The sequence below is a fragment of the Chanodichthys erythropterus genome, chromosome 11, assembly GCF_024489055.1.
Source record: "Chanodichthys erythropterus isolate Z2021 chromosome 11, ASM2448905v1, whole genome shotgun sequence".
In the NCBI taxonomy this organism is placed as follows: Eukaryota; Metazoa; Chordata; class Actinopteri; order Cypriniformes; family Xenocyprididae; genus Chanodichthys; species Chanodichthys erythropterus.
Genome location: NC_090231.1, coordinates 19,546,976 through 19,570,948, shown reverse-complemented (window position 1 = coordinate 19,570,948; position 23,973 = coordinate 19,546,976). Strand labels below are relative to the sequence as shown.

Below are 23,973 nucleotides of genomic sequence, written 5' to 3'. Positions count from 1 at the left end.
CTCAGAACTGCAATCTGCACTCATTGGCAATGCTTTTTTTATCTGATATGCTGAGCATTAGAGGATAGAAGCAACACCAGCTACACAATAAAGAAATATCATGTTGTGGAAAAAATGACATTTTGAAATATTACATGAATTGTTGTTTATATTTCTGACTCACCAGTGTTGAACATACTGATTAGAAGTAAAGGTTGAAAAGTTAAACTATCTATTTGCAGATACTGGAAGATATGTGGAATTCAGTTATTTAGTATGTGAAAGCTAAACAAAACCCCCTTTTCAAAATATATTTCCTTATATAGACCAATTTTGTGAGAGTAATTTAAAGTGGCTCTAAGTGATGTCACGTGTTTTTAGGCCAAAACATTTTTTGTCACATACAGCAAACATCTCCTTACTATCCACTAGCTGCCTAAAAAAACACGGCCTCTGTAGTCGCCACAAGCTCCAAAAACGGCAACAAAAACAAAATGGTGCAGCCTGGACCACTAAACATAATAAACATGCTCCAGCCAATAACCGAAAAGAATGATTTTAAAAGCGCGTTCATGACCGTTTCTGGAAGCACAAAGGAGGGGGGGGGGGGTCTAGCTAGCCTCTGTTTTGTTTGACAACACTTTGAACATCAACAGGAAGTTACTCCACCCAGGATCATTTAGAGCACCTTTAAAAAAGCTATAAAGATGCACCAATACCAAATTTCTCCACTGATACCGATAGCCAATACTGATAACGATACCAATAGTTAGGGGGTTCTGCCTTTAATACCTTCTTTAAATTAATGATAATTTCATTATAATTAATAATCATTATATTTTTAATTATTATATTTTGAAAGAAATGCAAATAAAAATGTTATTCTGTCCATTTCATCAACTTGTTTCAGAGTGACTATATCAGTTATAAACAAACACATTACTCAAATTAATATTAACACATATTAACTAAATTCTGAAGATTAAATTAATATTTCTTAACTTTCTGAATGTTATTATTTAATATAATAACTATTAATATTGAACATCAAACTGGTTTCTTAGCATTTTCTTTACACAAAGCCCAAATGCAGTGCATTTTCCTGCCTTCTTTTGATTGACAGGATATATCGGCCCTGACTATTGGCAGTTTTTAATCTATTATTGGCCAATATATTGGTACATCTCTAAATTTAAAGCATTACTATATCAAAACAACACGTTTCCAAAGTTAAATAATTGACTTTTATACTAAAAGCCAAAGCGAATTATTAAATGATCTGGAAAATATATATTGTCTACAAGATTTTAGAAATCAGAAAGAAAAACTAAAAAGTAACAATAATAAATTAATTTAATGTTTTAAAATTAGTTATTTCAATCACTACCTTAAGTTATAGCACATTCACTTTGACAGCCCTAAAATTAATTTTCTTCTTCATTTTGTTTGTCAAATTCTCCCTGTACCCAGTTAAAACCTCTGCTCTACTGAGTGTTTCCTAAAACAACTTGCAAACATCTTTCTCTGTTAAAAATAACATATTCAGGCTTGCTCACTATATACGCCTCATTTAAATATCCATGACCTTGCATTTTACCTGCTCACCTTTTCTATCTGTACTCTAGACTGCTTTACTTTGTAGGTGGAAATGCAGTAAACTTTCATTAGAAGTTGTCACATACTTACTGAAATGGTTGCCAAGTACTGTAGCAATAAATGATACATTCCTCCGATTCAAAAGCAAAGCGCATGAGAGACAACTTTTTCAGCAGCTCATAAAGTAAGCTGTAGGAGAGAATAAATATACTGCTCATCCTTAATTATATTTAGAGAGAGATGTTTCTGGGGTAAATAATTACTACATAAGGCACAAATTGTTAGTAATTAGGAGGAGACTATGGTGCAGGCAGAGATAATTAAGTCAGCAGTGCTTAAATAATTGCACAGTGGCTAACAGAATGCTGCGTTGCAATTGTAGTCCCGTCAAATCAATGCAATTACATTAAAGCTGCATAGTTAACCTCTGACTTAATGCAGAACACATCTCCTCTAATACCTGATTGTTCCTAAAGGCTTTGGCTTTATGCTTATTGTCTTTTGTTTTTACCTAACAGGGCTCTCTATTGTATTTGAGGTGATATGCCTTATTCCTGACCATTAGGTCCACAATATGGTTAGGTCTGTATCTGAAATCACCCCCTATACCCTTCACTATTCCCTGCGTTAATCCACCTATACACCAATCAGGCATAACATTATGACCACTGACAGGTGAAGTGAATAACACTGATTATCTCTTCATCACGGCACCTGTTAGTGGGTGGGATATATTAGGCAGCAAGTGAACATTTTGTCCTCAAAGTTGATGTGTTAGAAGCAAGATGAATGGACTAGCGTAAGCTCTTGTGGGCTGTTCCCGGTCTGCAGTGGTCTATCTATCAAAAGTGGTCCAAAGAAGGAACAGTGGTGAATTGGCGACAGGGTCATGGTGGCAAAGGCTCACTGATGCACGTGGGGAGCGAAGGCTGGCCCGTGTGGTCCAATCCAACAGACAAGCTACTGAATTTGCTCAAATTACTCAAATTGCTCAAGAAGTTACTGGTTCTGATAGAAAGGTGTCAGAATACACAGTGCATCGCAGTTTGTTGCGTATGGGGCTGCATAGACACAGACCAGGGTGACTATGCTGACCCCTGTTTACCGCTGAAAGCGCCAACAGTGGGCACGTGAGCATCAGAACTGGACCACAGAGCAATGGAAGAAGGTGGCCTGGTCTGATGAATCACGTTTTCTCTAACATTACGTGGATACAGGACTTAAAGGATCTGCTGCTAACATCTTGGTGCCAGATACCACAGCACACCTCCAGGGGTCTAGTGGAGTCCATGCCTCGAGGGGTCAGGGCTGTTTTGGCAGCAAAAGGAGGACCTGCTGTTTTCACACTTATAACTGGCAAGCTGGCAATTCAGTCATAAGGAAATTATTATTATCTTGAAATCTGTCGCTGTAAACTAGTTAGTATAAACCATAATTACACACTTAACATTCAATTATGCAGGAATTCATTTGCCGCAACCCTCACAGTGCATTATGGGTAGTCTCTTGCCTTTGGGTGGGTTTAGGTCTGGAGCAACTTTACGACAAGCTTTAGTGATAGAAACCAATCGGGTAGCAGCCTCAAAGAGACAATCTGAGTGCTTCTCAAACGGAAAGCTGTAACCTAGGCTGCGTTTAACTTCACTTTTAGACATACACTTGCGAATTTACCAATACACTTCCCCTCAGGGGAATTCCCGCTGGCATTTTCAAGTGCGTTCAACTTCGTCAAGTGAGCAAGGGATGTTTATTTGGACAGACAGAGGGAGTGAGTCTACTCAATATTTACACTTCAGACAGATCCATATATCACAATGCAGATTGTGACTTCACAGCAGATCGTTTAATTTACCCCCACCACACACAACTCTAGTGTATGATATTGGAGTTGTTTTGACATTTAACTGCATAGGCTAATACTTTAATTGTATTGTTATTTTCATTTGTGTAATTTTTTTATATTTTCTTCAACAGCCCAAGCATACAGGCCTGTAGAATGGTACATAAAATGTAGTACAAGGTAATTACAAACGTCTGTGGTTTCCCAGGTTTACATTTTCCCAGTTTAGCATTATGTGATTAATTTACAAGACAAGAGAAAACATATCTTCATCTCCAAACTCCTTTTCTTGTTTTTTATGTCTTGCATTTGATAATGAAATTGAACGAGTTCAGTGCATTTTTTGATTCGAATACTTTTTCGTGAATTGGAATGTATGCAAAGGATTTTAGGTAATTGGAGGACGTGAAGGATTCACCATATGCATCCTTCAAACTAAGCCAAATGAAGGTTCCTTCAAATTGAGATGTCTTTGATGAAGCTTGATAATGTGGCAGCTGAGACATGCAGCCTGACATGGACTTACGATTGAGAAGCACCCATTATCAGGAGCTTCTTTCAACACCAGCGCTACATGTCTCTCGGACTCGCTCGTATAGAAACATTCCTATAGAAACATCTCCTGCCAAATATAGTTATATATTGTAGTAAAAGATCCTCAGGGGACTTAATAATACTGTACTATTGTTGCAGTGGTCCTCTTGTTACTAAGCCAATTGTTTTGCACATAGTAATGGATTATTTTTTTATTAGTGGAATTCTTCAAAATAATTAAATTACTAAATTTGTGATGGACTGGCCATCTATTCAGGGTTATTTACTGCCTGAAGCCCAAAACACTGGGAAATGCTCCAGCATCGCCCAACCTTAAGTGTTAGGGAGATTAGATGGATGGATTATAAAATAATTTAATCTCAAATCAATATTTCATGCAACGGAATTTACATATCAGGGCTCTGATCTCCATGTCAAAACATATTTTAAGAAAATAACCAAAGACTATAGAATAATACAAGACTCCTCATGGGAGAAAGTGCAACGCGCAATATGGCGGAATAAGTCCCGCCTTCTAAATAAGAGCCAATCGCTGCTTGGTAAAGTTATTGCCTCACTGCAGCGGCCGTTAGAAGCTGAAACAGCCTCTGAAATGAGGCACAAGAGACGTTATAAAATACCGTTTTTTGTCATGATTTGAGCGTTTAGAAACAAAATTTATGAGACCGTTGTTGTTAGATTTCATTGGTGATTTCAAATATAAAATTTAATCGAAAGCTTGGCAAACAGCTTTGGAGAACTTGATGTTTCCCCATTCAAAGAGATAGGAGCTGCCATAGACATATTATGTCTATGGGAGCTGCACTTGGATGCCCGAGAGGCGCTTCAAAGATGGCCGCCGAGTGAAATGACTTGTCTTAAAGGGACTTTGAAACCAGCTGACTGTGCATTATCTCTTATAGAGGGTATGCACGTGATGTCACCATCGACCGTTACAACTGCGGTCACGTCCACTGAGTTATTGAGAGTGATCAGATAAGGTGTGTCTTGGAAAACTGCTTAGAAAAAGGATGTGGATGAGGACATGAATGCTTTTTACAAGTTGAAATCTTGTAATTATGGCAATTCTAGCATGGTGTGAGTGAGCACCTGAAGTGCTGAGCATGTCTGTGAGGGAGAACTGTAAAAGGATGCGCGCCAGAAAAATATAACCGCACAATGTTTCTAGTAATTCGCGTATAAACTAATTTTGTGTTTATATATTTTTTTACATTTTGAGTGCTATCACAAAAAAATAGTATCCTGGGGATGTTGGAGGGGCACAAGAGAAATCTGGGGGGGCATTGCCCCTCCTAGCACCCCACCAAGCACCCCACCAATGGAGCTACGATCAACTTAAGGCGGGCGTACACGGTGCGATTTTTGCTGTCGTACGAATTCGCGTGCGATTTTTTTCAATCGTGTGTAAATCGTGTATGCTCGCATGGTCGCGGCTCGTATCATGTGCGAGGAATTACGAACCGAGCAGAGTGCCTTACGAACGCTTCCCGACCTCCCGATTATTTTTAAACATGTCACAAAAGTTCGGGAGCTATCGGTTTGAATTCGTGACGTGTGTGCGGTTAAACGAGCCGATTTTTCAATCAATTTGAAGTTGACCAATCAGGAGCTAAAAAAACACAGAAGAAGAAGAAAGATAGAGATGAAGATGACAGCAGCCAAGGCGAATTTGAAAAGGAGGATAAACTCGCTGAACTTTGGGCGAGCACTGTATGATGTGTCAAGTGTGTACATGGGTCATCTGAGATGATATTTTACAGCGGATCGCCCAAGAGCTACAGTTATCAGGTTAAAAAATAAATTATGGTTGATACGACTCGACTCATGATCCACTCTTGATAACGACATGAAATTTCTCTGTACTATGTACTGTACGTGTTGGTAGCCATTACAGAAAATATATTTAGCCTAGTTTCATATTCATGTTTAAATATGCCTATATTTTTTTTAATTTTATCTATTCAATTAAGACAAGTGAACAATACATCATATGCGCACTAGCCTAGGCCTACATCTGGAGACATTGAGTGGGTCAGACATATAATCACTTCATTAAGTTTTGTTTTGTAGAAAGCCTTTCTTTAACGTGAATTTCGTTTTGTAAAAAATGTATCTTAATTTCAATCAATGTTTCATCAACCAATTGCCTGGATTTAATAAATAAGAAGCAAATATATTCATGGATGCGCGAGCGCGATCTTGCACTTGATCTGGAGCGCGTCTTACAGACTAAATAAACAAACTCAAATGAACTGTTTGCCTCACAGACACGAGAAAAATAGGCTATCTATAGAAAGCTTGAAATGTCTTCTTTTAAACGAAATAATTCAAAACGAAAAGAAATGGGCTACTCTCTGATTATGTAGGCCTAATCCAAATGAAATGTGCATTCTGCACATCCACTGCGGAGATGAGAGTCAGCAATGAATCAACTTCATCTTTGCAGCCATAACTGATTTAGAAAACATTATATTGTTAAAAAACAATTAAAATGTCTACTTGCTCTTTTTTTTTTTTTTTTTTTTTTTGTCAAATTCATAATCGTTTCTTTTGCCGGTTCTTTATGGCAAGCTTTATGCGTGAGCTTGAGTGCTATAGTATAAATGCTAATTAAAATAGTTTATTATCTCCAGTATTTAAGAAATTGAATGTGAATAATCAACTAATGGCTTGAACAACTAGTCGATGAGAAAAAAAAAAATGATTTCACATGTGCTTATTTTCTATCCAGCATATCACAAAGGGTATTCTGATTTGAGCTCGCGCTCCGCTCTCTCTCTCTCTCTCTCTCTCTCTCTCGCTTCGGAAATCGGCAGGTCGAAAAATCGTGTCGTATATCACCTCGTCCGTGCGATTTTCAGATAAACTCACGTGACGTGTGCGTAGACAGACGATCTTCCGACCATCAGAATTCGCACCGTGTACGCCCGCCTTTAGGCTTACGATGCTTTTGGGAAACGCAGCCCTGTATAGTACGGACACACTCACACAGAAACGTTTGTCAGCGCTGCTCTGATGAAATAATCAGTAAAATAGTCTAGCAACTTAAAAGATACATGACTCATCAGCGAGGTAATGTAATATTCTTGAGGTAGATTAACTTATAGTTTCGCTATTAGTAGAGACACTGCTGCCGTGAGAGATGCGTCGTGGCCGCATACCACCTCGGGTGTGCATTAAGAATTCAACGGCCCGTCGTCATTTATTCCTTACTTTATATATTTACTAGATTTTGGACAAAGTGTACCTTAACTTTTGTTTCTGCATGAAATTTCCATGTGAAAATCGCAAATGAAGTATCAATTTTGATTTCATGGTGACTTTTAACCACAAGTATGGGCAAATTACACTGTTTTTCCATCAATCCAAAAGTCTTCCAGTGTTTGTAGGGTGGATTTCAAATCCTGAGGCCTTCACCATGCTTAATATTTTTGCTCTGTCTTCAGATCCTTTGGGGATCCACATTGGTCAGTTCGGTCAAACCCTTGTGCCCTAGGTTTTGCCCAGAGAACTTTCTCAAACTAAGGTCAACAGGCTGTCAGAAAGAAGAAAACGTATAACATTCCCATACGACGGGGCTTCCACTGAACAGACAATCAATGTTTCAGCTTTGTCTTGTCACTGCAGGCTACAACCACCACTCCAGCTGAGAATAACAGCAATGACCTGACAGCCAATAAACACCTTCCCCAGTTTCCTCCGCCACATACATAGGGGCCAGTAAAAACCGACAATGCCAAGGTGACACATTAAGCCCCATAAAAATATTTGTGGGCTCTGTGTGCTTTTTTTTTCTTTTATGAGCATTTTGTCAAGTGTTTACAGGCCTGATCTGAGACACTACATCAAATACATGGTGCAGTAAATCAAACATGACTTTCGTTACCTCTGAGATACAAGACACTGAGAAGGGTTGTAATCTATTCAGTTCAAAAAGGACAACGAAGGTTATCAGTTAGTGCACTGCCACTGCAGGCAAAAAAAAAATTATAAATTAATAAATAAATTCAGAATTTCAACCAAGATTGTGGAAAGAGAGGATTGGGTTAAAAGGAGTATAGGCTGTTATGAAGGTTAGTGATTGAGGTTAGCAACTATGACAGGCCTATTAGCTTTAACATCTCCACCTGCTGACACATCACTGCCTAGCAGCAATGAGTGAATTAGATTTAACATCACATCCAGCCGCCACACATCTCCTGTCCCCCTCAACCCAAACCCGAATCATGAACAGCACAGGTTCCAGTGGCGGCGGGCTGTTTCTTTCTCCCGTGTGCAATAAAAGCTGATTAGAGTTGAAACAGTTGACCGGTCCTACCCTCCTTCACAGCTGCTGGATTAGAGGCTGAAGCCCATCATCTGTGAAATGAAATTTCAGATGGTCGAACAGAGACAGTCTGAGGTGCAGTGTACGTATACGAGTTTTAGAGAGTAGAAGGCACAAGGCACAACATGCAAGGTCACACATCACAGCTAAAAGGATCATATGAAGATAATAAACATTTATAAGGACACACTTTGCATCGAAAGGTACGAAGCCCAGTTGTTAACGATAGATATGGGTTTGAATCAGTTGTGTTCAAAGCAGAGTTTTAACATGGGAAGTTCTTGAATCTTTAATGTTCTGAATTTTCTGAATAGTTCACTTAAAATGAAAATTCATTTTGCTAACTATTTAAGTGCATCAGGCCATGGAGACAGAAGGTTGAAATTTAAATCAAAGACTTAAAGGGTTAGTTCACACAAAAATGAAATTTCTGTCATGAAGTACTCACCCTTGTGTCGTTCCAAACTCATTCCAAACTTTGTTCATCTTCAGAAATGCAAATTATGGTATTTTTGATGAAATCCAAGGTTTTTTTTAACCCCCATAAAAGCGACGTAATAACCATCTTTCAAGGTCCAGAAAGGTATTAAAGACATCGTTAAAATAGCCAATGTGACTACAGTGGTTCAACCTTAATGTTATGAAGTGACGAGAATACTTTATGTGCGCAAAAACAAAACAAAAATAACGACTTTATTCAGCAATTTCTTTTCTTCCCTGTCAGTCTCGTATGCAGTGAATGCAGTTCAGTGCTTTCATGTTTGGACCTTGAATGACAGTAATTATGTTACTCTCTATAGGGGATACAAAAAAAATCTTGGATTTCATCAAAAATATCTTAAGATGAACAAAGGTCTTATGGGTTTGGAACGGCACAAGGGTGAGTAATTAATTACAGAAATGTCATTTTTGGGTGAACCCTTTAAAAACAGTAGGTTCATATAAAACTAAAAGAAGCACCAGACAGAACCTTTTCCTCTAAGAGTGTATGGTAATAGTAGACTTATATGGCACACTATTTGTATGGTCTACTTTTGTAATTTCAACATATTTCAAATCTAAGGCTACAGCAAAGCTGGCTGACAAGGGTGCGAAGACATATGGAATGGATTGCAGGGTTGCCAGATCTTCATAACAAAATCATTCACCAATCAAAACAGACCCAATGACCAATTAAATTACCCCAAATACCAAAACTCAAAATGTGCCACTCCTAAAAATGCATATTTTACAGACATTATTATTGTTATAACCTGAAAATGACTGTATAATAGTAATCATAAATTGTTTGTTTTTATAAATAAAATAATCTTACTTTAAGATTGACAGCTGGTGAAAAAAAATCCATTGGTGGGGGTGGTAATCCTTTATTTTAGAACTATTCGAAAGGTTAGTTTGGCCTAAAATAAAAATTCTCTCATCATTTACTCACCCTCAAGTTGTTCCAAACCTGTATGATTTTCTTTCTTCTGCTGAACACAAAAGAAGATGTTTTGAAGAATATGAGTAACCAAACAATGAATGGGCATCATTGACTTTCATAGTATGGAGAGTAAAAGAAAAAAAAAAAAACAATATGAAAGTCAGTGAGGCCCATCAACTGTTAAATGATGACATTTTCATTTTTGGGTAAACTATCCCTTTAAAAATGAACTATTTACAGAATACAATCTAAAAAAAATAATCAAGATATCCTTAAGTTTATAACAGATGCATTTAAAAAAAAATGCTTCCATAATTGATTAATGATACTATTTTTAATTTACTATCAACATACTGGAAAGACCCACCAATCTTTTACCATGGAATGAAAAAAAAATGTAAAAGTAACCCAGTTCAGTGGGAAAAACCGCAGACTTGTCAACCCTGATCAGTTGTTTTTTTACATTTTTAAAATGTGTCAAACAACTAGTGTGACAGTGTAAGATATTTAGATAACCAGACCCAGATTTATTTATTTATTTTTTATTAGATATTCATTTAACATTTTAAATACCATCATACCTCAAAGACATACTGCATAATGATTTGGTCATTCCCTTGTTTCCCTTGATTGTAAGCAAAACACTTGATTCATGATTATAATGCAATTATATTCTTTGCTGCAAAAAGTTCCCTTCATACTATGTGCTTTTATACATGATATCTCAAATAGATAAGTTAAATCTGAAGATGACTACATAACATGCTTGAAGTTTAACCAAGTACATTCATGTAAACTGGCTGCATAACAACGGCTATCAAAAGCAGAACTGCAAAATGTGTTATTGTAGTGCAGGATGAAAATGATAAAGCATTAATAGTGACACAATTATATTCTGAGATGTTAAAGTAGATTGGTTTTCTAACTTATCTAAAAATAAAACAAAGTGCTGATTTTAGGAGAATTATTCAGTACAGGTACACATTTGGAGATTAAACAATATAAAAATAAGACTAACATTCAGGTTGAGCATATTGAATGTCTTTCCCAAACTTCTTTACCTTTACCCTGTATCTGAAAAGACACTTGAATATGAATATGAGAATATGAGGCACAAGTTACAAAAAGTGCAACGATTGCTGTTTTTATAAGGCTATGCTAAACTCCTTAGCTGAGCAAAAATGTCTCTTGCAACCGTTCGATTTCCTTTCTTTGTTTCCCTCTCGAAAAACCTTAAAAAGGTCACTTAATAAATATTTTTTTTCACATAATAAAGATATATTTAATGCACTTGTTGTCTGTAATCATGGTGCTATGAATGTAAACTCTTCATTTCACAGAGATTTGGGGGTTTTGGTCCTGGATAAATTGCAATCACCTTCATATCAAAAAGTCTGTCATTTAGTTTACCATGTGGTATAGCTGAGAGGGAGAATGATTTATTTGGGCAGGTCAGTACAGGTCACTGAGGCCTGCTATTTTCCTGGCCTTCTGCATCAAGGCTCGCAACTGGAACTGTTTTCTGGAGAGAAGGCGCACATGCTGCACACAAACACACACAACAGAATATTCACATTAATATATTTCCAATTTTGTGTTTTAGCTTAGACAACATGACAATGACAAAAAGTGCTGCTGACTAACCTTGAGGAAAACATCCAAATCAATGACATCTCTACGTAACGCTTCACCCAAGTAGAAGATAGTGTCCTCTATGGCATTTTCTTCAGCGTATAGGTTCAAAATCTGCTTATAAAGAGGAGCGGTGGGCACAATCACATCATCAATGTCACTGTCCTCAGATTGATTCTGCATTCTTTCCAGGGCAGCAGTCAGCTCTTCATCCTTTTGCTTGAGGCAATCAATGTTTTTGTCCACATCAGTCTGTGATTCAATGGAAAGAACATCTTTTATTTTTACATTTTATAAAATATTTAAAAGAATTCTGTTCGGCAGATACTTTGTTAAAAAGCGAGTAGAGTTACAAGTAGGGTTGTCAAAAGTCCCGTTACTTCAGTATCAAGTCAGTTGTGAAATGTTGAAAATTTGACGATACCAGCATTTCCCACTAGCATTTTGAGTGCTGTTGAGTGGATTCTGACTAACTTAAACACCTGATTGGCCATTGTGTTCACACGCTCAACATATATGTCTGCGATTGGATACAATGATCAACGCTTCAAAAACATGTTCTTCATCGCTCTTCACTGAGTGCTTACACACACACGGGAGCATTTGAAAGCAGGTGTCTATCAGTGGATCGATCCGCTGATGACCGGCTGCTTTCAAACACTACCATGTACTTTCAAACACTGTATCTGTGTAAGTCTTCGGTCCCGTTTTTGAAGCATTCATCACTGTAGCCAATCACAGACATATCTGTTGAGCGTGTGAACACAATTGCCAATCAGAGGTAAGTTTTAGAGTGGACCTATTATGCCCCAATTTACAAGATGTAAAATAAGTCTCTGATGTCCCCAGAGTGTGTAAGTGAATTTTTAGCCCCAAATACCCCACAGATAATTTTTTTATAGCATGTTAAATTTGTCATTTTGGGGTTGATCAAAAACGCGCCGTTTCAGTGTGTGCCCTTTAAATGCAAATGAGGCCTAAGAGGGTGGAGCTTGAAGAGCTGATTCTTCGATGTCAGGATTTAGTCAGGACACACTATAATGTCAGAAAATGTGAATATATGCTGCATGGAGATAGAACAGGTATAGTTTAATTCAATTACAGTTATAGCTTATATTGTCTTCTTGTTTTTATCCACTATATTAGTACAAGCCTGTTGTACCAGACACCGTTCGACTTTACAGATGAGTTTTATGACGTTTATTGTACTTCACACAAAAGATGAAGCATCTGTTTTCCCTCTAGAAAATCACCGTAAGAGCTAAATAAAACACAGTGCAAGTGTGCATTAAAATATTATCCATAAACTCTCTCTCTCTCCCTTGCATTATCATCAAGATACACAGTGAAGTACACGGAAACACTTCTTACAAATAACAGTAAACAAATATTTAAAGACTTTATGCCTTTTCGGGTGGTGCTTAATAAACTGGTAAACTTTATACCCATAAATCAGCTCCGATGAACTGCAATAAAATGCCCTCCCCTTCATTACTGCCGTATCCAGTATCACTCTGGAGACTGTAAGCTGGATCACGAACAGTTTACTTATCTATCCTTAAGTAACAAATTTTTAGCACAACCTCTGTTTTGTATTGTCCCTTTGTATTGACATTCGTTCACAAAATCCGGTGTGAAATGATTCGTGCAGACATTAACGAATTTCGGTAGAGTTGAGGGAGCATTTTCTTCAAAAACAAAAATTAATCCACCTCATTTACAGCGGTTCAGATTTAGGGAGTAAATGGAGAGAGCTATGTGGATTAATCCATCCAGCTACAGAACACCTAAAACGCTCGGGAGACATTCTCATCAGTGCAGTAATGGCAGACTGGCAAACTCGATGTGAACGCACTCAGGGCGGTTCTATGTTAAAATGGCAGTGTCGGTCAACATTCGTGGGCGGGGCCTGTGGCTAATGTGACGTTACATTGCCAGGGATCTGCAATCGGCTTGTTCTGAGACACTGCTTATGATTTATGGGGATAAAAAAAGGAGTGGTTGGATTTTTATCATTATAGGGTGGTTGTGTACACACACTGCCAACACACATTTATAGCCAAACACCATGCAAAAGTGAATTTTGCATAATAGGTCCCCTTTAAGTTAGTCAGAATATGCTCAAATGCTCAAAATGCTAGGGGGAAATGCTGGTATCGTCACATTGTTAACATTTCAGTAACGACTTGGTACCAAAGTATTGGTACTTTTAGCATTAGTCACTATTATCTGGGGTATCATCAACAACAAATCAGAATTTTTGGCTCATTTCAACTAATTGTGCAATTAAAAATTTATTTTTTTTCAATCTCTTTTACCATTTCCAGATCTAGTTTGGTCACCATGTCCTCCAGCTTCTGGTGTCCTCTCTTCAGGTCCTCCTCTGTCCTTTTCAGGGCATCCAGCTCTGCCTGTGCTCGATCCATCTCTTCTTTCATCCGCCTGCGCAGTTTGTCACTGACCGCAGAGACCAAAGATGCACGGATTGTGTCCTCTCCGATGGTACCATCACGAGTGGGCCCTGAAACACAGAAAAAAAATATTTGCAGGTTTTTCAAAGTACAGATTTTTTTTTCCAAGTTCACTACCATTCAAAGTTTGTGGTTGGTACGATTTATTAATGTTCTTAAAAGTAGTGTCTTAAGTTGCTCAACAAGGCTGCATTATCAAAAATACAGTAAAGATAAAGTTTAAAATAACTGTTTTCAATTTTAATATATTTTAAAATGTAATTTATTTCTTTAATGGCAAAGCTGGATTTTAGAAATCATTCTAATATGCTGATTTGGTGCTAAAGAAACATTTCTTGTTATCAATGTTGAAAACAGTTGTACCAGTTGATAATTTCATGGTAAACTGTATTAATGTCTTAAAAAAAAAAAAAAAAAAAAAAAAAAAAAAACTTACTGACCCCAATGGTAGTGCACTTGTTTTTGAGACTGATACAAGATTAGAAATGCATTCATTTTGATTCCTGGTTTCTGAGATTTCACTACTATTGCTCACCCACTGTAGTGATAGATGGCACCGGGGTATAGAGAGAGGACCCTGAGGTAGAGGGGTATCCAGAGGCTGCTGCAGGATAAGGGTAGCCCTGAAATCCCCTGAAAGACAGAAAAGAAATTATGGTCAAGCTTTATATTAGGTGGCCTTAACTACTACGTACTTAACAATTTGCTTATAATGTAATGTACATACATGCTGGTGCATTATAATTACATTTAAAGCTGCTGTCCACGATTTCTGGCCCTCTAGAGGGTTAATAAACAGAACTGCACGCGTCTTGCGGAAGAACATTGTAGCCGGAGCTACTTTTCTCCGTGTATGTCTATGGCGAGTCACGCAGTTACTGTGATACTCTGCGGCGAGTCCTACCAGTCTGTTCTGAAATAGTCCGAATATAAGCATTTGTTATAAGTGTACCATAATTATTCAGGGTTAGAGAAAAACACGGTTTGGAAAATGGATTCATGTTGTATATTCTCATTATATCATTTTTGTAAATTTTTAACACAAAAAAATTTGCAGACTGCAGCTTTAAAGTATTTTTTAACATTTATAGTTACACTGTCAACTTTTATTCTAACTGTAACTCAAACCTTACAAACCTTACTCTAACCCCTAATCCTAACCTTACACTTACCCCTAAACCTAACCATTCCTCAAAGTCATTAGCAGTAAATGTGGGAATATTCCAGAACAACATTTAGTTAAACAGTCATTCCATAATCTTGAAGGTGTTTATGTATTAGGCCACCTAATTTAAAGTGTGACCGAAAATATACAGTACAATTTTACCACATAACAGAAATATCATTTAAACAGCAAGGCTTACTGCACACATTTGATCTTTTGACACACCCAATATTTTGTCCCATCTCTTTATAATCATTTCAGACACAACAGCCTGTGCTTACATTAATCTCTACAAAATATCACAAGAATCCAAATAATTCTTCAAAGGAAAATACGACTCTACTTATGAGTCAGTATAGGAACTATCTAGGGCTGCAACGATTAATCGCGATTAATCGTTTGCAAAATAAAAGTCTGTGTTTACATAATATATATGTGTGTGTGTTCTGTGTATAATAATTATGTATATATAAATACACACACATTCATGTATATATTTAAGAAAAATGTTATATTTATATATAAAATATTTATGTATATATATAATAAATGCATATATTTCTAAACTTTATACCTGTATGTGTGTGTATTTATATATACATAATTATTATACACAGAACACACACATATATATTACGTAAACACAGACTTTTATTTTGCAAACGATTAATCGTGATTAATCGTTGCAGCCCTAGAACTATCATGTATATCTATATTTATTTAGTGCTTTTTACAATGCAGATTTTGTCAAAGCAGCTTTACAGTGATAACTGGCAAATAATTTTGGCTGCACAGCAGCTCTAAAAGAAAATGGTGTCTTTGTCCATCTTAAGTAAGTTCAGTATTGATTAATTCCTTTGTAAAAATCAAGTTATTAATTTAGTTAATTCATCTATACATCGGCTCTGGAGAAAACAGTGATGTCATCGTCCAACTCAGTTCAGCTATACTAGAGCTTGCCAATTCTGTTCACTAATTTAATAAAAAATAATCAATTAATACTCATGTCCTTCATGTCATTTAATTTGTACAAAAACCAGGCTTGAGTGTATCGCATGATTTTCATGAGTCTCTGAGAATCTTAAGATGCCTTCACCTTTGTGTATTTTTTCATTTACAGCAGGTCTCAACTCTGGCCCCCAAGATCCACTTTCCGATCCAGTTTTGCTCCAATCGAACACAACTAAAAAAGCTAATCAAGGTCTTCAGTACTACTAGGTTGGTTTCAAAAATGCTGACTTGTTGCCTCGCTGCCTTATAGGCAACAACTTTGTAGGCAGCGTTTGTGCATGAAGGTACCTCACGAATGATTTTAGACTGACTTCTGAGGCATCATAACGGTTTAATGATCTACAGCAGAGTGAACTTTGGTGAAAACTAAGCAAATATTTAATTACTACAATATTAATTTATTAACAGGAATTACACCAGAAGTGGAAAACTTCTAGGCAGATCAGATGAAGGTATTCTCAGGAGACAGGAAGTGAAGCTAACACTGGATTTGGACTTCCCTTGAATGCCTTTCTACCTTGGAATGCATCCTCCGAAGGGGAGCATTTTTAAGCTTTCGGACACAGCCCTAGAAATTTATAGGCAGGTGAGTTTGATAAGGGTTGGAGCTAAACTCTGCAGGAAAGTGGATCTTGAAGGCCAGAGATTCCTGAATGCTGGTATAAAAATAAATGTCTCTGTGCTGAAAAATGCATGCTCGATCCACTTTATTTTAGGTCTTTAACTACTTGTGTATTACCATTTTTATTTAACTACTTGTAAATTACAATTTAAAATAAAAGTTTTCTATATAAAATTTATATCATGAAAATGATATGTTTTAAAATGTAATTTATTCCTGTGATGGCAAAGCTGAATTTTCAGCATCATTACTCCAGTCTTCATTGTCACATGATCCTTCAGAAATCATTCTAATATGCTGATTTGCTGCTCAAGGACATTTCTTCTTATCAATGTTGAAAACATTTGTGCTACCTTATATATATGTGAAAACTGTGATTTTTGTTTAGTTCTTTGATAAATAGAAAGTTCAAAATATCAGTTTAATGCATCCCAGCACAAAAGTATTAATTTCTTTCAAAAAAATAAATAAATAAGAATTAATGGCTCCAAACTTTTGTGTACAAAGTCAACTGGTTGACCAAACAGTCAAGATTTGTGACTTGCACACTGAAAGCACTTACCCTGGATTGGCAGAGTGTCCTTGACTATAAGGCAAGCCTGGTGTGCTTGGCATGTAGGAAGCTGGGAAAAAAAAAAAAAAAAATTAAATTATTGCTAATTCTCAAAGTCAAAATGCTCTTACAGTTGTAACATAAATCTTAAAACGCATTATAAGCTCACTGTTAGGTGGGCCTGCTGCCGGGAAAGCTGGGTAAGTTGCCTGAGTAGTGGGCCGCGAAAAGACTGGTGGTTCCTCTCCAAACACCACAACCATCACCTGGATTAGTCCCAACAAATCAGACTGGGGCTAAAAAAAGAGAAGAGCAAAGCAAAGGAAAAGTGCATAAGTTTACGCCCTCCAAAATTAAACTGACAAATATTTTAAAAACACACTAACAGGTTTCCATTCATGCAGGTATGGGAGGTAAATCTTTCCATTGGCATCAACGTGTTTCCCGGTTTTTATCATCATGGCACTTGTGGGTTTAACAAAACAGATGGGAGGATTGTAGGGATACGTGTCAAGAAGCCACAGGCAGATGGGAATGTTGTACACATTTCCTACAGATGAGGAAAATATTAAATAGTTAAAAGGGTTCAACCTTTTAGGAAATGACTCATCTGGATACAGCTGGATTGTTAAGGCAGTTTGAAGAGAGTGAAAAACTCAAACACTTCTTTGAAGGCAGTGTCTCTATACCTCGGTAGTTTACTGGCACCGTTCCTGTGAGACTCAGCAGCTCTTTGGTAGAGCCATCATTGAACACTGTAATAAAAAATGCTAAATGAGTGCAGGCCAGGGCAATATATTTACAGTACAAAATTAATTGATATCACTCAGAAGAATCAAAGGACTAAACATAACATTACAATATATGAACACAGATGAGTCATTTATACAAAAAAAAAAAAAGTTTCTTCAACATATCTATAAAACACCCTTAAGTTTGTGTATTATTCAGAAAATTTCAAAAGCAGTGCAATATATATTTATATATTTTTGCAAGGAAATATTAAATATGATTCTCTCTTTGAAGTCTCCCAACTCGTTAATACATAATTTTATGGGGGAAATCCTTGATCGTTTGCTTTGAAAGGTGGGTTTCTCTTTGCCAGCAATCCTTCAGATTCTTTGAACATCAAATTTTTCAATGAGACTTATGTAACAGTATTTCCTTTCTAAAGCATCTGATACATTTTACCCCACAGCTACAACTTTAGGTAATAGGCTTCATTTAATAATTCATAGCCAATCTCTAGCCGAATATTTTTGCTTTGAAATAAAAATCATTTTTATGCAGCATGTAAAATACACTAACAAAAGTGTTTTTAAAAAACAAAACAAGCATTTAAAACAAGCTTACCACTTATGTGCATCTGTAACACATGACCTGTATATGATGGGCCCTTATAAAAATATGCAGGTTTGCTAGATTAAGAACATTTTACCTTTCTCCCCTAATGCACAACCAACAATCAGAATGTCTCAACAGTGTACACAACAGCACCAAATTGACACTTAAAACATGACACATATATAAATATAATATTATATATATATATATATATATAAATAAACTGACAAAAAACGACAATTGACCTTTTATCAGAATTTAACGCTGAATAAAAGTAACATTTTCGGAAGACAATTTCAACTAGGTCTCAAGCTGAGGGAAGTATGACAGACTTTTAAGGGAAATATGAAGTTCTTCTCAGGTTCACGCAGGTGTCTTAGCATAGTAACCACAGGTAGAATTACATGAACTATGCACATATTCCAACTTTTCACACACAAAAAAAGTGTCCAAATACTTTTGTTTTCATTTTGTATACGTTACATATAACTAAAAATGAAAACAAAAGTATAAATTACTTTATGCAGCCGAATTCAAAACGCTTTAAACGTATTTTCTTGTTATCTTAATTGAAAATAAATGTCAGGTGCTTTTTGAAATATAAGCAACGACATTCAAACATTTCTAAGGTTCGCTGAAGTTTGGAGCCACAGTAAGTCTTACCGTAGTTGTCCATCACAGGTTTAAGATCTTTATAGTGAGGCGTTACGTTTGTTAAGTCGCGTGCGGTCAGATCCCTGTATTTATAAATCTGCGTAGACAGAAAAACATTACCAAGATCATAGAAATCACTTTGTAAATATCTTCGCTGGTGTGCAAGTGTTTAACATACCTTCGCCAGCATTTTCCGTAGAGAACTGTCGTTCATTGCCGTCATGTTTACAAAGATTATGAACTAGTGTATTACTTAAAAAAGACTGTACAGCGTTTATCAGTTAAATTGTGTAGTTGTGTTATGGACGTAAACTCATAAACACCAAATCATCTCATCCACTGCTAACAAGGAAATCACGGCTTAACTTGCATTACTTCACTTCCGGTCAGATGACTGATGACGCAGTTGCACACATCATTGGCAGAAGTGCAGGCACAGTATTGCTAAAAAAAAAAAGAAGTAATTTTGAACTTTATGAATTCATATTTAGGATGTAATAATTAAGTAAAATGTGACTTTTTAAGATTTTAATTTACTTTTTAAATATTTAAATGTAAAACATGTTAAGGAAATCAAAACAAACCTCTTTATTTGACACTTTCTTTACACAATAATCATAATGGTAGGCACAAATCTATAATGACAGATTGTTAAAATGATTTTCAGTGTTGTCTTCACACCATAGACACAAAATAAGAAAAACTTCTTTAAAACGAATATGTTTAAGTATTAATTGCTGCCAAAACTAATTTATCACACAGCCTTTTGCAATTTCTTCTATAGGGACGCTACTATAAGGCTGTGTTCTGCTATTGTTGTTGTTTAAAAAAAATTATTAGCAGCATTTGGCATATGACATGTTGAAAACAGATTAACATAGAAGAGGTCCAATGTAATTCAAGGTCATGTATTAAGTGTATTTTACATAATGTTGATAAGAGTGTTATGGAAAATGGCCATTAACCAACAATCTTAATGTACAACAATATTCAGTAAGTGGCAGCAATCACACCATGTGATAAACCCACATTACTCTGTGGCAGAGGAAATCCATCAAAATGATCTGGATGCCCACAGCATTCTGAGAAACCCTTGAAGGTCATAACCATAGCTACTGACATGTGATTTAAAGGGAGAAACATATCCGCCCATGTATGTCCTTGAGAACAATCAATAGAACAAAAAGCTCTGCAATCCTTATCGAGCAAAATCATCACATTTCAGCCAGAAAAAGAAGACACTCACTCCAAGTCAAAGACATTGTTAGGTGTTCATCTGATTCATGTAAATTAATTATAGAAAGACCTTTGTTTAGATTTGAAATCTAACAGAAAGAAGGTTCTGTTATATGGTAATTTACAGTAAGTGTATAATACAAGCAATCTGATGTCTGATAGAAGTATTTTTACTCAAACATGGAACATTTTCTTCATAAAAGCATGGGGGGAAAAAATGCAGTTGAAGATTAGAAAATATGATTCTAGGCATGTAATGATTTAAAGTTTCAACCTTATGCCCTGAACATGGGAACAGCACAGATCAAGAATATCAACAAATATTTTTCAGTCTAAGCTTTTAAGTTTATAGTTTGCATTCATTTTCCAATGGTTTTTTTTTTTTTTTTTAAGAGACCTTCATGTATTTTTCTTCTTTAGCCAATGCAATTATTTGTGAGGCATTTGTCTAATACCATAAATGAAAAGCATCACATCTGGATATTTAACCAAGCAACAATTCAAAGACCCCAAGGGCCGTTCAAAAACAAAAAGAATAAATGCGATTCCATAGCATGTCCTATCGGAGATGTACCTTCTGATCGCAATCTATTGCACTATAACTTGTGATACACATACTGCGTATGACTATTCTCTTTGCAAGAGAACGTAATGAATTATGTACATTTTATTAGGTTAGGCTTCCTCTAAGCAAACGACAATACAAATCTTCCTCACATATGCTAATCTAACTGATGTAGTAATTCTCCTCTCCATCTCGTAAAGTGTTTTTCTACCATACACATCTGACAAAGCAATATGAGAGGTTATTTTCTGAGCTATTTCCTTCAGTTAAGAGTAGATAGTGTGTTTAATGTAAATATATTTAAGTGTGACAGCTCTCATCCAGTCGTAGCAACTCCAGTGTTGAGACCAATAAAATGAGGTACAACTTCTTTCCTTTCCAGTAAAGGAGAGAGACGGGAACATCCCTAAGAAGACTGCAGGGCTGCCAGAATAAAGATTTCCCTTTTACATAGTCTCCTCTAAACGTCCAGCGTCTGTGTAGGTGTTGCAGTGTTTGTGGTCTGTAGGGCTGCACTGCTCTAAAAGCCACGCCACGCACAGTCACTGCAAAGAGAGAGAGAACTACATGAGTAGCAGTACACAATGGCTTAATTATCTATGAATACTTGTAAGTTATTGAGACTCATATATCTATATACTTAATATACTTAAATATTTGAAATCTTATATTAAAGTGCCTCTATTAAGGCCCGTTCAAACCAAGAATGATAACTATAATTGCGTCCACACCAGAGAACGATAACGGTCTGTTTATTCTAAACTCATTGTGTACATGTAAGCGTGTACATGTCATTGTACATGTTTTGCTGTACATGTCTTGTTGCATTTACACAGCTTTAACCAGCAGATGTCCTCAGCATGCTATGTTTCAAGTGAATAGCTAGTGTAATCGATCAAATCTAACAGTGAATTTAGCTGACAAAGACATGGTGGAATAAAAACAACACCTAGTCTTTTTCACTGCAACTTCACTGCAAAAGCAAGGCAATGTTGTCGAAACTAGCACTGGATACCTGAGGTAATTTTATGTTACACTGTTTGCTAGCCCGGCATAATGATCTCATCTCTCTCGTCTCACCATTTATTCAGAAGGTATATATCCATTTTCTTTAAAGTATCCTTGAAAAGGGGGTTTGACTTGTCAAACAGTGGTGAATTTTTCTGGACCTCGGCGATTACCTTCTCCGCAATGTCGTCTGCCATTTTAAATGCGCTAAATTAGAATGGATTCTTATTGGCTGTCAGTGTTTTATCGTTCAACATCTGAAAAAAAATCATTCTGAAAGTGATCCCAATGATATCATTCCTCTATATTACTATAGTTGTGGTGTGGACTCTGCTATTCTTTTATATTTAGAACCATTTTTAGAACTATATCTTTATTGCTCTTGGTGTTAACGGGCCTTTATTCTATTTTCAAAGGTTCCTAATTTTGTTTTGGAGGTCTCCTACCTACAATAGGTTTACATGCATCCAAGGTCACAAAAACACTTTCATTTTCTCATAATATACATTGTAGCATCACCTATTTTCTCAGTGTCTGAAACGGTTTTGATAAACGATTCGATCTCTAAATACCTCCTTTCTGAGAGCCTACTCTGCTATGTTTGGTCAGATAGCCCAGTCTGTTGTGATTGGTCTATTGCATACAGCGTGTGACGGAAACTAACACCGTGACTACACCGGATGTGAGTGGCGTGATGTGACACGACACGACAAAAGGCAACAGAACCCATTATAATCAGTGATGTTGTATTCACTGGATGCGGCATGGCGTGACAAATCCCCGACAGTAAACTGATACCTTGTTCTATTTATGACGTTCTCCAAGCACTCACGATACTTCTCATAGGAAGGACAAATGGATTTGCAACAGTCACTTTGTCTCGTCCAGTGTAGGCAGCTTCTAGCTGTTGTGGCATGGCGCAATGGGACACGTCAACGGTCGCATCCAGTGTAGGCACGGTGTAAATGCCCGTTACCATTTCTGAATTTCAGCTCTGGAGGCTCCTCACCACTTCTATTAGGTTTGGACCTATAGACAATGCCATCGTCCAACGCTGATGGCTGACAGACATCATGATGTTGAGCCGGCATTGCCCGCATCCGCATCCAGAACCCGGCAGACCGCGAGACAGAACGGTATCACCATTTTACTGTTTCTAGTTGAAGTGATCAGTGTGCCAAAACAGCGGTGTGGATCACACCACCAGCACCAGGATTGTTTGTGGTAATGATATTTCAGCGCTACATCCTCTAGTAGTTTTATATCAAGCCAAATGCTCTTCATTCAAGCCCGTTCGGCTCCATGCACATTCTCTCTTACTCCAGGGGTGTTTGTTCACTGGCGTGATAGCAGAGCGAGCGTTTTTAATTCATTCCAATAGAAGTTGAGCTTACCGCTCAAACACCCAACCCTAGCTTCTATACACAGTGATACGAACAGAAGTCATCATCCTTTGGAAGTGGAAGCGGAAAGTGGATTTGCTCTCACAGAGAGGAAAAGACTTCTTGGCATGTCAACAACAGGAACCAAACTCTTCCAGGCCTCAGCTACAACTACAGTGTTTGAGGGCAGGTCAAACATTGTTGCCAAAGAAGACCAGCTGCTGGCATTATGCAAATCTGTTACAAACCTATGTTGGTTCATGGAGGAAGTAGACTTCAGAATTGTTTTTTTTTTCTTTTGGGAGACAATAACTCCATTTATTGTGCACTTTGATCTTTGAAACTTTGCAGACCTTTTACATTCAAAAACAGCTATATTACACACAACATGAAAGGTAATATCTGAAAAAGCATAATAGGGGCACTTTAAATGTTCACCAGCATTCAGAATAAAGGTGTTTACCGGATCATGACACCTCACAGCGGCAGTTCATACAGTCTTGACCATTGTCATCTGGTGGGTTCAGTTTCCTCAACTTATGCTGCCTGATTTCACGGACGAGTGTGTAAAAGGCATCTTCCACTCCCTAATCAGAAACACACACACACA

General features: G+C 36.9%; 3 protein-coding genes across 3 annotated transcripts in view; all 3 read right to left on the bottom strand.

The window, feature by feature from the left end:
- brsk2b (BR serine/threonine kinase 2b) overlaps positions 1-9,758 on the bottom strand; it is a 162,523-nt gene extending 152,765 nt beyond the window's left edge. Inside the window, exon 1 of the mRNA XM_067402007.1 lies at positions 9,730-9,758. The gene's annotated coding sequence lies outside the window, so the exon portion shown is untranslated. The remainder of the gene's footprint in view (positions 1-9,729) is intronic.
- A 521-nt stretch (positions 9,759-10,279) lies between these two features.
- On the bottom strand, positions 10,280-20,607 carry tsg101b (tumor susceptibility 101b). The gene is made up of 11 exons (XM_067401998.1): positions 19,757-20,607; positions 19,351-19,616; positions 19,182-19,269; positions 17,864-17,929; positions 17,561-17,724; positions 17,344-17,470; positions 17,184-17,244; positions 14,359-14,456; positions 13,671-13,873; positions 11,365-11,604; positions 10,280-11,262 (listed from the first exon to the last, which is right to left on the bottom strand). Exons 2-11 carry the CDS (start codon positions 19,393-19,395, stop codon positions 11,173-11,175), a joined length of 1,182 nt encoding a protein of 393 aa, XP_067258099.1. The 5' UTR covers positions 19,396-19,616; positions 19,757-20,607; the 3' UTR covers positions 10,280-11,172.
- Positions 20,608-20,746: 139 nt separating this feature from the next.
- The window catches only part of hrasb (HRas proto-oncogene, GTPase b), a 6,754-nt gene continuing 3,527 nt past the window's right edge, over positions 20,747-23,973 (bottom strand). Inside the window, exons 5-6 of the mRNA XM_067401999.1 lie at positions 23,827-23,950; positions 20,747-21,518 (exon numbers count right to left, since the gene is read on the bottom strand). Coding sequence (XP_067258100.1) covers positions 23,831-23,950 — 120 coding nt within the window. The 3' untranslated portion in view covers positions 20,747-21,518; positions 23,827-23,830. The remainder of the gene's footprint in view (positions 21,519-23,826; positions 23,951-23,973) is intronic.

Coding starts and splice junctions, on each gene's coding strand:
- tsg101b (XM_067401998.1), bottom strand. CDS start 19,395: ATGACGGCAATGAACGACAGTTCTCTACGGAAAATGCTGGCGAAG. Junction 17,471..17,560: donor ACCTGCATGAATGGAAACCT/GTTAGTGTGTTT, acceptor CTCTTTTTTTAG/CCCCAGTCTGATTTGTTGGG. Junction 11,263..11,364: donor ATTTGGATGTTTTCCTCAAG/GTTAGTCAGCAG, acceptor GTTTGTGTGCAG/CATGTGCGCCTTCTCTCCAG.